General features: G+C 40.6%; 1 protein-coding gene across 2 annotated transcripts; it reads left to right on the forward strand.

Annotated features, from left to right (window-relative positions):
* The first annotated feature begins 695 nt into the window (after positions 1-695).
* On the forward strand, positions 696-15,845 carry wdr3 (WD repeat domain 3). 2 transcript variants are annotated; one of them, XM_084908492.1, is made up of 27 exons: positions 696-809; positions 2,096-2,297; positions 2,399-2,608; positions 2,839-2,957; positions 3,056-3,134; positions 4,329-4,424; positions 4,782-4,883; positions 5,159-5,260; positions 5,803-5,903; positions 6,179-6,283; positions 7,213-7,443; positions 7,570-7,663; positions 8,931-9,032; positions 9,142-9,224; positions 10,426-10,564; positions 10,669-10,725; positions 10,834-10,934; positions 11,351-11,462; positions 12,785-12,919; positions 13,005-13,055; positions 13,136-13,201; positions 13,572-13,664; positions 14,216-14,266; positions 14,375-14,418; positions 14,547-14,675; positions 15,299-15,392; positions 15,497-15,845. In XM_084908492.1, exons 2-27 carry the CDS (start codon positions 2,124-2,126, stop codon positions 15,650-15,652), a joined length of 2,826 nt encoding a protein of 941 aa, XP_084764618.1. In that variant the 5' UTR covers positions 696-809; positions 2,096-2,123; the 3' UTR covers positions 15,653-15,845. The 2 variants fall into 2 exon arrangements, with proteins under 2 accessions (XP_084764618.1, XP_084764619.1); XM_084908493.1 differs by lacking the exon at positions 696-809 and adding an exon at positions 1,061-1,145.
* The last annotated feature ends 311 nt before the right edge of the window (positions 15,846-16,156 follow it).

A 16,156-nucleotide genomic window follows, 5' to 3' on the forward strand; every position in this document is an offset into this window, starting at 1 on the left:
AGTTAGGACTCTATTAATTATGTGTTTCATTAATTTTATCATTATCAAGTAGTTAGTGAAAGTCTGTTCTCCCTCTCTCTACAGTGGCGGTCCCATGTATGTGTTACATGTTGGAATTACAAACGAAATACAATGCCATGTGAGTATGATTATTCTGACCTTTCAACTATTTTTTTAGAGTATGTTTAATGTACTTTTACTCTGTTCTTTATAGTTTTCTATCATGTCCATACTCTCCTATTAAAATAGCACACGCTTTTGTTTTGTATAGGTTAGACAAACACTTTTCCGGTGCTATTCACGAGATCATTTTATTTTTCCGGTGCTAGTCAGCTGACTTAAAAAAAAACACTTCCGGTATGGTTGCTTAGGGATCACTGTGGAGTCACTTTATTGATGTAAACCGCAAAAATCATTGGCTCTAAGCCAGACGTCTCTGTCCAGAAATTAAACAAACAAAAACGAGTATCTGTAAAGACCTAATATATTATTTTATTTTGGACTGTACATTCAAAAATGTATAAAATGTCTTTTTTTTGGTATTGCAGTCAAAAGCAATAGAAGGAGCGCAATCGAGAAAACAGAGAAACAGAAAAGTTTCTTTGACTCGCAGTTCACTGCCAAAATCCTATCTAAATATTTAAAAAAATATATATTTCCAATAGACTGTATCTGTGTGCATAGTTTTATAGGCAAACTAGCACTGCATGGTATTTTTTTTAGTAACGATTTGTGATAGATTGGTTGGGTCTGAAACAGCAGCCGAAGTCGGGCACTTCAAGGTAGTTGCTAGTTGCCACACTTCAAAGGTAAGAGGACCAACATAGACGCTTTACATTGACGAAACAAACGCAAATGTTGTATATAACGTTTAGAGATATACATTTATGTTATGGTTACTTTTATTAAGTACAATTATCCAAGAATTGTTTTACCACGTGGGTCTAGTAACTGGGTTATCATGCTTAGGCACACTCGATTTGGGTCACATTTGTCTCCGGGCGGGCGGAGGTTGACGTTGTCGTGTTGAGTCAAATGCCAGAACCGTAAACCGGCAACTCTGCCTGCAGTTTTGTGTACTAAAACGAACGTACCCGTATCTGCGAGGACTGATGTGCTATACCTTGCTACACGTTTACTAAGTAGTACGTATTTTTGGTGTATTATTTTAAAGCAGGATTTGCAAATTATGAGGAAAGGACATAAAACGAAGGAATAGACCAACAACACTGAATCGACACTGCAGAAATAAAGGCCGTAGTTCGACACATTATAAACAATTCGAAAATACTTTACACCTCATTAATACGGAATAGCACACTAAGATCAGACATGTATTAAGTATGTAGTGTCTTATGCTGGTATAAAACAGAAAACCTTATTTTTGAAAACTGTGATATATTTAATACGCATACGTGGTAGATTATATATTCTAGATAGCAGGGACAAATTACAGCACAAATTAAACTATGCTATATAGATAAAGATTCGTCATTTTATTGCTGTAAATGTCTATTAATATGTGGACTCTTGGGTACATTTGATATACAATGTATTTCGTCTTTGTTGTCATGATGGAAAGCATGCATTGTCAATGATGTTTCCATTTTTGTGGCAACATTTGCCAACAGTTGCACAAACAGAAAGCCAGGTCCTTAAAAAAGAGAGGGATGCCCTGATTGTGCAAATGTGGTTTAGTACCAAAGTTTAAAATGGTTAATGTTTTCAGCAGTGTTTATGTGTTTATGCCTCCTGTTGTATCAGGAAACTGGTTTTTCATATAAAAACTTTTCACGATCTTCCCCACACTATATTGGAACATTTAGCACAGGAGGCGTCAAAGCCACTTTAGGAAGACATGATAACTAATAACATGTGGGTGTAATGTTCAATTTTTCAAACAGTGTTATAAAAATAATAAAAACAGTTTTCTGTATGATCTTCATGAAAATGTAGACTTCAATATCTAGCAGAACATACTGAACTCTGAACATTATGTAGAATCAGGTGGAGCCAATCAAGGACTGAGTCTTTGTTTTTCTTCCGTAAAAGGTGTGCACAGTAAATTTTTCTCCTGTGCTCTGGTGTGAAACAGGATTCAGCATCACCTTAGGCTGCTGGTCATGGGTTTGACCAAGCAGTACCTGCGCTATGTTGCCAGCGCCGTTTTTGGGGTCATTGGCAGCCAAAAAGCCAACATCACGTATGTGACCCTTCGAGGAGGGGAGAAGGGGCGCTATGTGGCTGTGGCTGCATGTGAACATGTTTTCATCTGGGATGTTCGAAAAGGAGAGAAGGTGAGGTTCAAGTGTGATTATAACAATGCGGCAACTCATATCCAGGTACATTCAGATTTTATCTGTTCTTATCTTTATTCTTGTCATCTCTGTGTGTGTAGGTCCTGATCCTGCAGGGTCAGAAACATGAGGTGACCTTTCTCTGCCCTTCACCTGATGGAGTTCATATTGCCGTGGGTTACGAAGATGGTGCAGTAAGAATCTTCAGCCTGCTGAACGGTGAGAGCAACGTCTCCTTCAACGGCCACAAGTCTGCAGTCAGCGTCATACACTATGATGCACTCGGGGCGAGACTTGTTACTGGCTCAAAGGTGAGTGTGGCAGGTTGTTCCTTGGTTTTGTTAAGTGTTGACATGATTCTAAACTCGACATCAAAGTGACAACAGTTACACGAAAATAAAGGTGTTAATATAAATGGAAGATAAATTGGAGGTTTGTTTGTTGAGGGGTTTACTTTGCCTTTAAAAATGCTTTTTTATTTTACAAGATGGACTGTGAGTTGCAAGGAATCACCTCAGTTAACTGTTTACTCCTCTCTTAGGACACAGATGTGATCGTATGGGACATCATCAATGAGTGTGGGCTGTACAGGCTGAGAGGCCATAAAGATGTCGTCACACAGGCCCTGTTCCTGAGAGACAAGAACCTCCTCGTCACATGGTAGGACACCGTGATGTTTACATTGTGTCTTGTCTACTGGATTGTATATTTGAAATGGAGGTTTGAAAAGCTAATTGTGTGCTCTGCCCACTGTATAGCTCCAAAGACAGTTTTGTCAAGTGGTGGGACTTGGACACACAGCACTGCTTTAAGACTATGGTGGGCCATCGCAGTGAGGTGAGATGCTTCTTTCTCTGCATTTAGTCCAAGTCCGTTTGTGGAATTTCTTCCCTTCTAGATATTCCACACATGTATGACTAGGGCTGGGCCAGATATTGTTCACAATAAAACCCCAACAATCAGACAACCTCCTATGAACTTGCCAAGAGTGGAAAGAAAAAACTCCCTTTTAATAGGAAGAAGGTTGCAGCAGAATCATATTCTAGCCTTCTGCCACAATTAAGATTTTGTAAAAGGGAGCTACTTCAGCAACCTCTAACAAAGTGTGACGCTTTACAAAATATGCAAGAAAACGCTTCCTGGTGATGATGGAAACAACAAACTTGTTTCACCCCTTGAGGCAAAAACACACCATCAAGTACAACCAGGCTATGAAGGAGGAGATGCTAACAGCTGATGATGTGCAACCCAACATTAAACAAATGACTCACCTGAGCAACACTGGAGCACTTGCTACTTACACTCCATATAACAAGAAGCACAAACAGTGGATGGAAATTACTGATGCAATCTCATGGTGGTAAAGGAGGAATTTAAGTAACTGGTTAAAAAGGTCGACCACATAGTACCAGAGAAAACACTAGCTGGCCTGCTTTTGTGCTTACATTTGACTTATGCTGCATCACTGCATGTAATGCTGTGTCACTGCTATTGGACTATAATGTGGCTGCTGCTGGCAGTAGATTCACATTTTGAATTGGGTAGTCTATCTCTAATGACAGTAACTCATCACAAGAACAGCATGTTTAATACCTTTTCTTTTGTTTGCACTAATAAACACTGCCGGCTGTAAGCTGCACTCATTGATACAGCATTTATTGAGTATTTTTTGTTCTTTATTGTCAGAAATATCATTATTGCACATTTCCTTGACATCTTGTGATAGAATTTTGAGGTATTATCTCCAACACTGAAGCTGAAGCGCATAGTTCCAAACCTGCTCTGGCATTAACCTCAGGACAAAAACTGTGCACTGGGAGCTTCATGGCAGGATTTTCCATGGCCAAGCAGTTCCTGTAGGTGTACTGTGCAGTACTTTGGTCCATATAGTGGAGCTGTTGTGACTAGCTGCTTTCACTGGAAGGAAATGGGGATTATAAGAGACTTTCCACTGGAATTTTAATGTTTTTCCTGGATTATTAAGATGACTCGATGTTTTTTTTTTTTTTTTAATGTGTGTGTGTATGTTAGGTTTGGGGTATGGTGTTGCTGAGCCAGGAGAGTAGGCTGTTGACAGGCTCTGCAGACAGTGAGCTTCGAGCCTGGGACATCAACTACCTGGAGGAGGTGAGAAAGGACACAGCTGAGCACTTTTTTCTCTTCCTCCCCCAACTGCCCTTTACTGAAAAAAGACAATCAGAGAGAAAGCAAACAGTTTTTCTTGAGATCCTGGAGTCTCTCCCCTAATGTGCGATGCTTTACTTTCTACAAAGATGTCATGTTTTGCTTTTAGTAGTCTTTCATTTCCCTTTTGCATTATTTTGCCTGTAATTTTACACAACACAGGCACTTTTTTTTTCAATTACATTAAATTTGTTATTGAAGTTAATCAGATCCTTATTAACTGTAGGTTTTGGCTCTAAAAACGATATTAATGGAGTTGTTGTAAGGTCGTAAAACTCTGTCTGCTCGCGTCCTGCGCAGGCAAAAGCTGAGGGTGAGCCTAAGGTGAAGAAGGGAAAAACTCTGTTGGTTGATGATGATGAAGAAGACGATAAAGAAGACGTGGATGAAAGCCTTGAAGAGGTAAAGTAGCATTCATTACAGTGAGGGTAAAATGATTCAAATGCTCTGCATGTATCAACTTTGTAGTGGAACGTCATTCTTTATTAAGCAGTGTAAGTCTCAGAAGGATAAAGTCAGTGCACTGCCACATTTTTTGTGCTGTTGATTCTTTTTTTCTAATGTTTCACAGTTGTTAATAGTTCCAATTATTCAACACCATCTTCAACTAGAGTATTTTTGTAAATTAAACCAAATTCTCTCTTTAACATTTATTCTTTCTTTTTCTTTTTGGGCAGCGCATCCTATCTTGTGAAAAGGCCGGCTCCATCCTGAGAGAAGCTAGAGATCGCGTCGTCTCACTGACAACAGACCGCCACGCCAGAGTCATCGCCTGCCACGTTAGTACTGAAGCATCTTACAGCTCCTTGTGACTCGGCATGATGTGTGGAATACACAGTATTTATATGTGGGTTGAATGTAATGCTTGCTCGGTGCAGTTTGAGCCCACTGAGACCTGCTGTAGTATGTGTTTCTTCTTTCACTGGTAGCTTTTAGGCACTCATCAGTAGTAAGGTCGTCTTGTGGCTTTTAGTCAGTGTCGCTAATGTAATGTGAAAGAGATCAGTCTGACATCACTAATGTATGTCAGTTCACAACCTGCTGTAAATGTCTGTATATTCATTTGTTTTCTGATCACATGACCTGATGGTTAAATGCGATTAAGAATCGTTTCAATGGTTTTGTTTTGTTGGTCAGACTGATTGCTGAGTTATTTCCTCCTATACAGTCACACTGCCTGTCAGCATTCGCCTGACAATCAGCTGTAATTTAAACATTGCACATACTAGTTTTAAACGCCTTCCATTTCCTTTGTGTTTGTAAACTAATTTTCTAGCTAAAAGCGATTGATGATACACATTATGCCTTCTATGTCTTTCAGGGCAACGACTCAGTCCTGGAGCTCTTCACTGTGCTGTCAGAGGAAGAAGTGCAGAAAAAAATGACAAAGAAGCTGAAGAAAGCCAAAAAGAAGGCCACCAAGTAAGCGCACATGTATTCTGTTCTTTGGAATATTTGCACATTGACTGTTACTGTTACCACCACACAACCAGCGCTAGTTTTATTAGCCAGATGTACAGACATGTTGCTAATATAACTCCAGTACTGACACCACCTATCTTGATTACTTCTAACACATTGATGTCAGTGGAGGTGGAAGGACAAGTGCTAGTGCTGCTGCCTAAATGATTAGTTTCAGCTTTTTGTTATTGTTGCTCTCCCTTTGAACTGATGATTATTATCCCTGCTCTCTGCAGAGCTCAGGAAGCTTCAGGTGAGGAGACAGAGGAGCCCGTGGTGAAGAGGATGCTGAAGGACGAGATCATCAGACTAACAAACATCAAGGCATCTTCCAAGATCAGGTCAGTGCAGCGAATTATGCTCTCCCTAAAATTTTGAAACTTAGGTCCAGATAGCATCCGAATAAATGTTAAAATTAATTTTCTTGTTTCAAATCTAACTTTTCAGACATTTTGAATTCACTTTGCTGCCGCTGCTTGTCTCTTTATCTCTTTAAGCCACAATTACCTGTAGGAGATCATGAATTTCCTCTGATCATGGTTGTTGTGTGCATTGCCACCACCTGCTGGACATTGAAGTAAAAGCAGAGCATGCAGGAATGAAGTATTATAAACTGCTCTAATCGGCCTTACATTGCAGTACAATTCCAGACAACTAACAGTCTTTAGTTCCTTGAATAATTTCATAGAATGAAATAAGGCTAATTCATGTAGAAAAATAACAAAGTGAAGATTCATGTCATTTAAAAGCACAAGTTCTTACCACCTGACAATAGTGGTGCTGCACAAGATTTACAAATAGAAATAAATATAAAATATAAATTTTGCAAAGTGGAAAAAAATAACATTTAGACTTCTTATTCAAGTAAGTACAGATCAGGACACAATTATTAAATCCCCTATGAAAACAGGAAGTTTTTAAGTTAAACAGGGCAAAGAGTATTTAACATAGCTTTTTCAAACATCAACATAATTTTGTCCTTATATGTAAATAACTCAAATTGTGTACAAGTTGTTGATCTAAATATATCTGAAGTATCTGAAATCGTGCCTATTATGTAGGATGGCACTTTCCAGAATTAGAAAGGTTGTGTCTGGCTCCTCTCTTATTTACACAAGGGGGCGCCACAATAAATGGAACCACATATTTGACCTGATGCATCCCTCCCAGGTACTTGTGTCACAAGTAAGGGATCTTCGCTAGCCACACTCTTCCGAATCAGGGGTCTGTTCACATGTACACTCCATCCATGTCCTCTGTCCCCTCTCAGGTGGGTGGACTGCCTGTCATGTGCAGGTGGTGAGCTGAAGGTGGCTCTGCTGCTCCAGAATAACACAGTTGAGACCTACAGCCTGAAGACCTCACACAAGACCCCCGTAGCCGATAAAACGGCTCGCCTCACACTCGGTGGACACCGCACAGATGTGCGCACACTGGCCTTCAGCTCAGACAACCTGGCTGTCCTCTCCGCCTCCGGAGACACCGTCAAAGTTTGGAACAGGTAACACCAGTTTAGATGCAGCAGGTCCTGAAAGGGTCTTATAATTAGATTCATTTTGCTGCATTCAGTGAAAAAGCTCTTGCTTCATTGGTCATTGTCTTCTAACTGTCCTGCCCACTGTGACAGATCCACTCTGCAGGTGATTCGCACCATGGCCTGCGAATACGCCCTCTGCTCCCTCTTTGTGCCTGGAGACCGACAGATAATCCTGGGAACGAAGGTATGTGGACACACACTGAGTCATTCAGACACTGTCCAAGGCTTACAGTCAGTTTCAACCACTGTTCTCTATAATTTATGATGTCATCGGTGATTTAGTGGATTTGAGCGTGTAGAGTGTATTTCTTTCTGAATCCTGTAATCTAATGGCAACCATTTGGAAGAGAGAATATCGCTCCTTACAAAGTTGTAGACTTTCTTGTAGTCAAGAATAGGGATGGGTATCGTTTAGGTTTTATCCGATAGCGGTGCCAAACCGGTACTTTTGAAACGGTGCCGGTGCTCAAACCTGTGCTTAAAGAATGGAGAACACAAAATTGGTCCAAAAACCTCTCATGTTTAGCTGTTTTTTTTGTAAAAAGATAACAATGTTAGCCTTTTCTGCAGCTATGGGGCATATATGGTATCACTCTTGGCTGGAAGCAGTGCTTAAACAATGGAAAAAACACAAACTTTATCCAAAAACCTCTCATGTTTAACTGTTTTCCACTTTTTCTTTGGTCATTTTAGCCTTTTTGGCCAGGGTGAAGGGAGTATCTGCCATCAAACAAGAAGACAGCCGCATGTAGCTATGATGGTGTTTGCTAGTTCACCTTACATGCATTAATGTAATAACGTGGTTAGCCTACTCAACGTGAATTATACACGAACAACATTAAGCTACTCACGCAGAGAAGAACGGCTGCTGCTGCCATCATCATCCGTCATCATTTCTGCTACACTGGCAGGGCTAGAGGCCAGGACTCTCCTCTTCAGGTTCTTGGGGGATGTTGCTAACTCCGGGTCCGATAACAGGCACCACACCCGCAGTAGATGTGCTCGGTGTGCAAGCTATCAAATACGGTGCATTTTTCGGCTTTTAAAAAAAACGCTATGCGTCGCCAGGTGTTTCATCGGATTTGAGGTGTTACCTCCTTTGACAGTATCACAGTATCACCTTAAAGCACTTGTTGCAGGCTGCTGAGTTTACATATTTTGTTGTGAAGTACAGCCAGACTTTTGACCGCTTCGCCTTGGGCATTTTTAATCTGTAGCTCTGCTCTAAAAGAACGTACGTACCAGGACCCGCCTACTATCCTCGGAAACGTAAAATGATTGGCTAGAATTCAAAGTGTATCACAGCTCAGGAAAAAAAAGCACCGAAATAAAGCACCGAAATGTGCGCTGCTTTTCGGTCTGGTTACTACCGTTTATGTCAGAACCGGTGCCATCATGGCACCAGATACCGGTACCCATCCCTAGTCAAGAATGTGTTTTGTCCTTATTAGAGTGGGAAGCTGCAGATCTTTGAGCTGGGTTCAGGAAGCCTTCTGGAAACTGTAGATGCCCATGATGGAGCTGTGTGGTCAATTTGCCTGGCCCCAGATCAGGTAAACCTCATTGTACTCAGCTTATCCTTTCCATAAACTGATTTTTTTTTTAAAATCGAAGTCCAAAGACTGATTTGATTTGTTTTTTATTTGTGTGTGTTTCCTTTAGAGGGGGATTATCTCAGGAAGTGCAGATAAGACTGTGAAGTTCTGGGAGTTTGAGCTGGTAAAGGACAAGGAGACCAGCCAGAAGTGAGTTTATTTTGTTCAATGTTCAGGATTGATGTGGCAGATTTTCAATGATCTCATAGGACCCTTAACACCTGGAATAAAGTGGTCAGGTTCAGTATAAGCTTGAAACTACTGAGGAGCTACATGTATATAGTATATATAGGATCAATTAACATAATAAATAAAATGCTTATTTTTAATATTTTTTAAGCGTTTGCAGACAGTGACTGCCTGATGGCCAAAACTCACCAAACCAATCCTCTCTAAATACTTTGTCAGCGCTATTAACACAACTGCCTGTGGTTGTGGTTCCAGTCATCTTTGTAGAAATAGACCAAGTCTGAGCAGACCTGATCGGGACACTAGAATCCCGGTCCTACTGGAAATATTCCCATACATTACATGGCCTCTGTTTCAATCAAACCATTGCTCTAACTCTCCATATTGTCAATCTGGTTGATCTTAATATTTAAATAGACTTTGCAGTGAATCTGCTGTGTGTGCGTTTTTTTTGTTGTTGTTGTTGTTTTTCATGAAGTCTTCTCTTTAACATAATCTCACAGCAGTTTGTATCATAGCCACGGCCTTCATGCTACTGCTTAATGTTACTGGACACAAATTTTACATTTTTTTCTTGTCTCTGAACACGACTTCTCGTCATGTCCACTCTTATCAGTTCTGATTTGTGTTCATGTATATTAAATTAATATTTTCAGCCTTTAAAAGGGGGGAAAGGTCCACATTTGGATGCTGAAGAGGAGATGGATGAGTGAATGTGTAGTTTTGCAGACTCAGGAGGTCCCTGAGACTGACTGTGTCAGAAAAGGCGTCCTGTCTAAATCAGTCCCAATTCAAGTACGCAGATCCATCTGCTGTGTTGAGCCCTTGGAAAGTGAGGGAAGAGCCCAAAGTATTGTGTGTCATTATTGTGTGTCAACATAGCTGACACACAGTTAATGCAATAGTTTTCTTCAACTCAAGACTCCTGCTATAACCTGGATATGCTGGAGATGCTCTTTTGGACGGTGTGCATGTAAAACAATAAGAATGTGTCCAGTAATATCTGGCCCTAACTGCCTAATTTACTATTCCTGTTATTTGCAGTAGGTGCAATATGAAACATTGCTAAATATGGTGAAGGCAGTGATGTTGAAAATTGTGTTATTGCATCACGACTTACCTGCAGAGTTGTTTTGTGTGTGTGTGCGTGTTTGTGATACAGACGGCTGACAGTGAAGCACAAACGCACTCTGCAGTTGGAGGAAGACGTTCTCTGTGTGAAGTTTTCTCCTGACCACAGACTGCTGGCTGTCTCTTTGTTAGACTGCACAGTCAAGATCTTCTACACAGACACACTTAAGGTAGGCTCGACATACAAGATTCGACTTAAATTTATATTTACCGCACACTGGCTTCATGACACTGTTTACATCATATCTACACATTCTTCCTTTTGCTGCTCCAGTTCTTCTTGTCTCTGTATGGACATAAGCTGCCTGTACTTTGTCTGGACATCTCACACGTGAGTACTGTTGACATATTAAAATTGTTAGCTGCAAGACTCAGACTCAAGAACAATCACTTCAGCCCACAGTCTTCCTGACTCTGACCTTGTGTGTCTCTTAACCAGGATAGCACAATTATTGCCACTGGCTCCGCCGACAGAAACGTGAAGATCTGGGGTTTGGATTTTGGCGACTGTCACCGCTCCATGTTTGCTCATGACGACAGGTACTGCCCAGCACAGACCCAAACCAAACAGTCAGAGGTTTAACTGGAAATAAAAGAGTTTTTTACTCAGTGATGAAGTCATCTACTGGGCAGTTTAGCTTCCAACCCTGACTTCATCTCTGTGGTTAGAGACTCTGATCTGTGTCCTGTTAACTCACACTGACCCGTGACTTCACACCAGCTGCTCTTTCATCTGCACGCTCCTCTGGTTTCTCATGGACCATCTTCAGTTTCTGTACTTGATGATTTCTTTTCGTTTGTTAATTAATTTTTGATTAAATGTGATTTTTCTTTCACTTTTTTTCTAATTTCCTTTGAAATGTGTTGTTGTGTAATATTCTTTCCTGTCTCCTTGTTTGAAATTGATCTAATTCTGCTTTGTCTCATAATTTCTTTCCTCTGTTTTCTCTTTGCAGTGTCATGTTCCTCCAGTTTGTTCCCAAGACTCATCTGTTCTTCACAGCAGGGAAGGACAAGAAAATCAAACAGTGGGACGCAGACAAGTTTGAGCACATCCAGACACTTGAGGTAACAGCTTTCCCCACGCCCACCGCTCAAAAAATGAAAAGAACATTTTTTATTCAGAGTGAAGTCAGTTAAACTTCTACGATATTAATCTGGTCAGTTAAGTTAATTGTTAATTAGTTTCAGCTCCTTTGGTGTTAATGAAATTGACAGAAGATGCACTAGAGGGGTAACAATGAGACAATCCCCAAAATAGGAATGGTTTGGCAGGTGGAGGCCGCTCACATGTTTCCCTTTTCATCTTTTCTGACTGTTTCTTTTCACTAGTTTTGCATTTGGCTGGTTGTCAGTGTCACTGCCGGTAGCATGAGGTGATACCTGGACCCTATCAGATCCTCCGGGATGCCACATCAATATGTTAGTGATGCGCAAATGAAGCAGTGTTTAACCATTTCATCAGCTGTTTTAAAAATAGGTTAATTCATTCAAAGCTTCGTTTCAGTGACATCTGGTGGTGAAATAGGAGACAGCAAAACAATGTCTCAGTCGTGCTGCTGAGTCTAACGAGGGTTTGTATGAATGATTGAAATACAATTTGGGGAAGATGGATTGATTGGGAAGATGATTCTGTAAACTGATGTAGGAGTTGGAAGTAGGTGTGCGTGAGGAAACAGAGGATGTGCTGGGGTGGTAGGGTGTGCCTGTGTAACTAGGGTAACTAATCCAAACTACACCTCATTCATGAGCTACGCAGAGAATGTCATTGGATTTATTCCTCACAGAAACACACAGATCAATTCTGGGTGATCAGTTTTCTGCTTAGATTAAGTTCACACTTCTTATTTATTTATTTTTCATTTTTCAAATACCAGACTGTCATAGGACACATAGGTACACAAAGAAATGATAATCTTTTCTTTTTTCTGTTTTATAGCATACAAAAACATAGATGGCATGAATACATGAATACCCCCCACTCCCTCCCAATAATTTGAAGGTGAATATGTTACAGAAAACTGAATTAACCCATCCAAAAAATAAATTAATTAATTAAAATAAATAAATAAATTTATATAGACTTCAGCTGGAAATCTAATTTGTAACCTACGATGTAACCGGAAACGGGTTATAACCCTACGCCGTAACCAGACAACAAGTGTTATGCCGTAGGGTTCAAAGGGGTTTTATCTTAAATCAGGAATTAATTCATAATCTAATTTTTATAGCACTCCACCCAGTAGCTGTTGATACTTGGTCTTTCCTATTTGATTTTTTATTTTTTTTGTAGCTGCACCACATTTCTCACGGCCCAGCTTCTTCATTTTACATTTTGAACGTTGCCACTACGCTACATTGTAACACTGAACGTCCTCTTTGAATCACAGGGCCACCATCGGGAGGTTTGGTGTCTGGCCATCAGCCCAAACGGAGACCACCTCGTGTCGTCATCTCACGACAAGTCCCTGCGTCTCTGGGAGAGGACGAGGGAGCCCATCATCCTGGAGGAAGAAAGGGAGATGGTGAGGTGGAGGACAGGGCCCACATAGATGATGTTACAGTGGTTGACATAAACACCTAAACACCGCCTCCTTTTTGTGTCGATAGGAGCGAGAGGCAGAGTTTGAGGAGAGCTTGGCTAAAGGAGACGCACCTGTGGTGAGTGCTTAGTTTTCAGCTTCTACACCTAGTTGCTGTTATGTTGGATGAGTGATGCATTTACACGTTCTGCTTCTCAGGTACCGGGAGAAACGCAAGGAGAGGCAGCACCTGCTGGCAAGAAGACTGTGGAGACAGTCAAAGCTGTGAGTTCTCTTCAGTAATTAGCTGAGTTATTATCTGCACTCAAAAAGTATTTATGGCCAAAATGAAAACTTTAAGTAATCTGATTACATGTAAATTTTCTGTGTAATTGTATTCCATAAGTAGGATTGTAAAGTGTTCAATTTAACGGACTTTGGTCAAATGAAATTTACTTGATTGGTACACATTCAGTTTGTATCAAGCATATTTTCTTTAATAATTAATTAATTGAATAAATCCTTGATGATTTTCTATATTTCAGTTGCCTTTTACTAAGAATTATTCTTCATATTTATGAGGGTCAAAAATCAGAAGCCTTCTTTGTTGATCTTTTTCCTGTTTGTGCGATTTTTTTTTTTTTTTTTTTTGCAGGCAGAGCGAATCATGGAGGCTCTGGAGCTTTATAAAGGGGAAACAAGGAAGATGGAAGAGCACAGATATGCCTGTGAGAGCGCAGGCAAAGAGGTTGAGTCATGATTTCAGTTATTCTACTTTTGCTGTGGGGTAGTGCAGTAAAAAGGCTTTTTTTTGTTTTATCAATGCTCAGCTGATTCTGAGCAGAAATAATTTTTCCAGCAGCTGCAAATGCACTGATGTGAGGAAGAGGTCAAACACCATTACCTTAGTTTTTAAGTTCTTCCCTTCAAGGTCCTCTTCCTGTGCACTTCTGGACCACCCTGAGTGGTGATGCTGTTTTTGGAAGGCTCCACTGGAAGTCCTGCTCTGTCCACTTACAATAGGGCATTTGAAAAATCACCACGGAAACTACCCTACTTGCTAAATTTAGCTCTGTGCGCTTACCAGAGTGTAGTTTAAATTGATGAGTCATATAGTTGTGACCGGGCACCTGTGGCAGATCCACAATGACTTTCAGGGAGTCATGTAAATACTGGCAGAAGCACAGGGTCCAGATGTGGAGGAGAAGATTAAAAGGCACATCAGAGAAGTTTACATCAGGTTTTTTGTTTTTTAAAAAGCATCACAGGTCACATTAAACAGTTCATCCTCTTTTGCAGCTTCCTCCACCGCAACCCAACCCTATCCTCGTGGCCTTTGGAAATGTTTCGGTAAGAGAAACAGAGTTATGAACAATAAATGTCTTCATACTGAGATCACAAATAAACCTTGTTTTCAGCTCAAGCTATAAACTCAATCTGTCTTTGTCCCTCTTTAAGCCTTCCCGCTACGTTTTAGATGTGATAAAGAAGGTCAGATCGAGGTAAGATTCAAGCAAAGTGCACTCACCAAATAGTTGCCTGTGAAGCTGATTACCATCTGCCTACACTGTCCTGTGCATTTAAATACACTCAGATTTTTTTCTTTTTTACGTTTTTTTGTGATCATCAGTGAGCTGGAGGTTTCTCTGCTGGTGCTTCCTTTTCCTTATGTCCCCGAGCTCCTGAAACTCTTCAACAGTTACATCCAGCAGGGCCTGGAGGTGGAGCTGGTCTGCCGCTGCCTGTTTTTCCTTCTCAAGTAAGACGTGCTTTATTATGGTTGTCTGTTTTATAGTCAGATTTAATCTTTGGGCAGTTGAATGGTGACTCAGGAGTCTGGGATCTGCATGAAAAATTTAAACAACAAAAGATTTAAAACATAAATTTAAAAAACTAATTAACATAAGAATGGTGGGTTTTTTAGGTGTTATGAAGCTCATTTCAATGATCAAATGTTTTAACGAAACTAAAATGTTGAGAAAATACAGATTATTCAAAGGCGCTATAAGAACAGGAAGCCGAGGCTACAAATCGCATGGGCTCAACAAAAATGAATAATTAAAGATTGGAAAACATCGCCCGATGAGATGAGGATCGGTTTCTTCTGTGACACATGGATGCCAGGGTCAGTGTTGGTGAAACGGACATGAAAACGTGGATCCATATGTCGTTTTTTCAACAGTTCAGGTTGCTGCAGGTAGTGGATGGAGGATATTTTCATGGCACACTTAAAAGCACAGCCTACCTGAGTATTGTTGCTCACCGTTAACATCACTTTATGACTGCAAGTGATGATCTTCTGATGGCTGCTTCCAGCAGGATAACACACCATGAATAACACTCGCAAAGTGCACCTAATAAAAGTGTTTTGTTTATTTCTAGGATTCATTTTGGTCAGATCTCCAGTAACCAGATGCTGCTGTCTGTCATCGATGAACTACGGACCAATACACTCTCAAAAGTGCGGGAAATCAGAGTAAGTGACATCTGAGTGGAAGGGAGCGGGACCGAGCAAAGCTTTTTGGCGTTTAACTGATTGTTGCTTCTATTCTCTCTCCACTCTTACTTTCCTTCTTTCAGGACATGATGGGTTTTAACAGTGCAGCCCTGCAGTTCCTCCAGCGGGAGATCGAGAGCAAAGAGGACGTCATGTTCTTTGCCGACGCTACAGGTCGCCTGGAGGAGAAGAAGAAAAAGAGGAGGAAGAGGGAGAGGGCCGTCTTGACCATTGCTTGAATTATAATGAACATTTTGGATTGTTTTCGTATAAACGTCCACTCTCCACCCCATTCTGCTTTATTCCAGGAGTGGACTAGATGCCTCACACTGTTGCTCTTTATATGTTATTAAATCCTGAACTAATGTAACAAAGTGTTATTCAGTGGCAAGCTTCTTTTCCCAAATAAACTGCGTCTGAGGTTTTCTCACAGTACTTGGAAGTTTTATGGGCGGGGGGGGCTTTCAAAACAAATAAATCCTTGGTGGCAAAGAGAAACGTAGCGTGGATTCTCAGCATTTCCCTGTGTTTCCTCAGGTTTCTATAAAATTAATTCAAATATAGTTAAACTTTAAATAGATTCAGGTTTAAAGTAGCACTAGTACTCCATTCATGCTCGCCACAAACACAAAAGGACATGTATGATTTAAGCTGGTTTCTGATCTACAAGCCCAAAGGGAGCAATTCAGGCCCGGAGCCAAACCAAGGCCAAAGATTGTCTGGACGTGGCAGTCGTTTTGAAA

Source organism: Perissodus microlepis, chromosome 16 (assembly GCF_051167445.1).
Source record: "Perissodus microlepis isolate ML-2025 ecotype Zambia chromosome 16, ASM5116744v1, whole genome shotgun sequence".
NCBI classification, from domain to species: Eukaryota; Metazoa; Chordata; class Actinopteri; order Cichliformes; family Cichlidae; genus Perissodus; species Perissodus microlepis.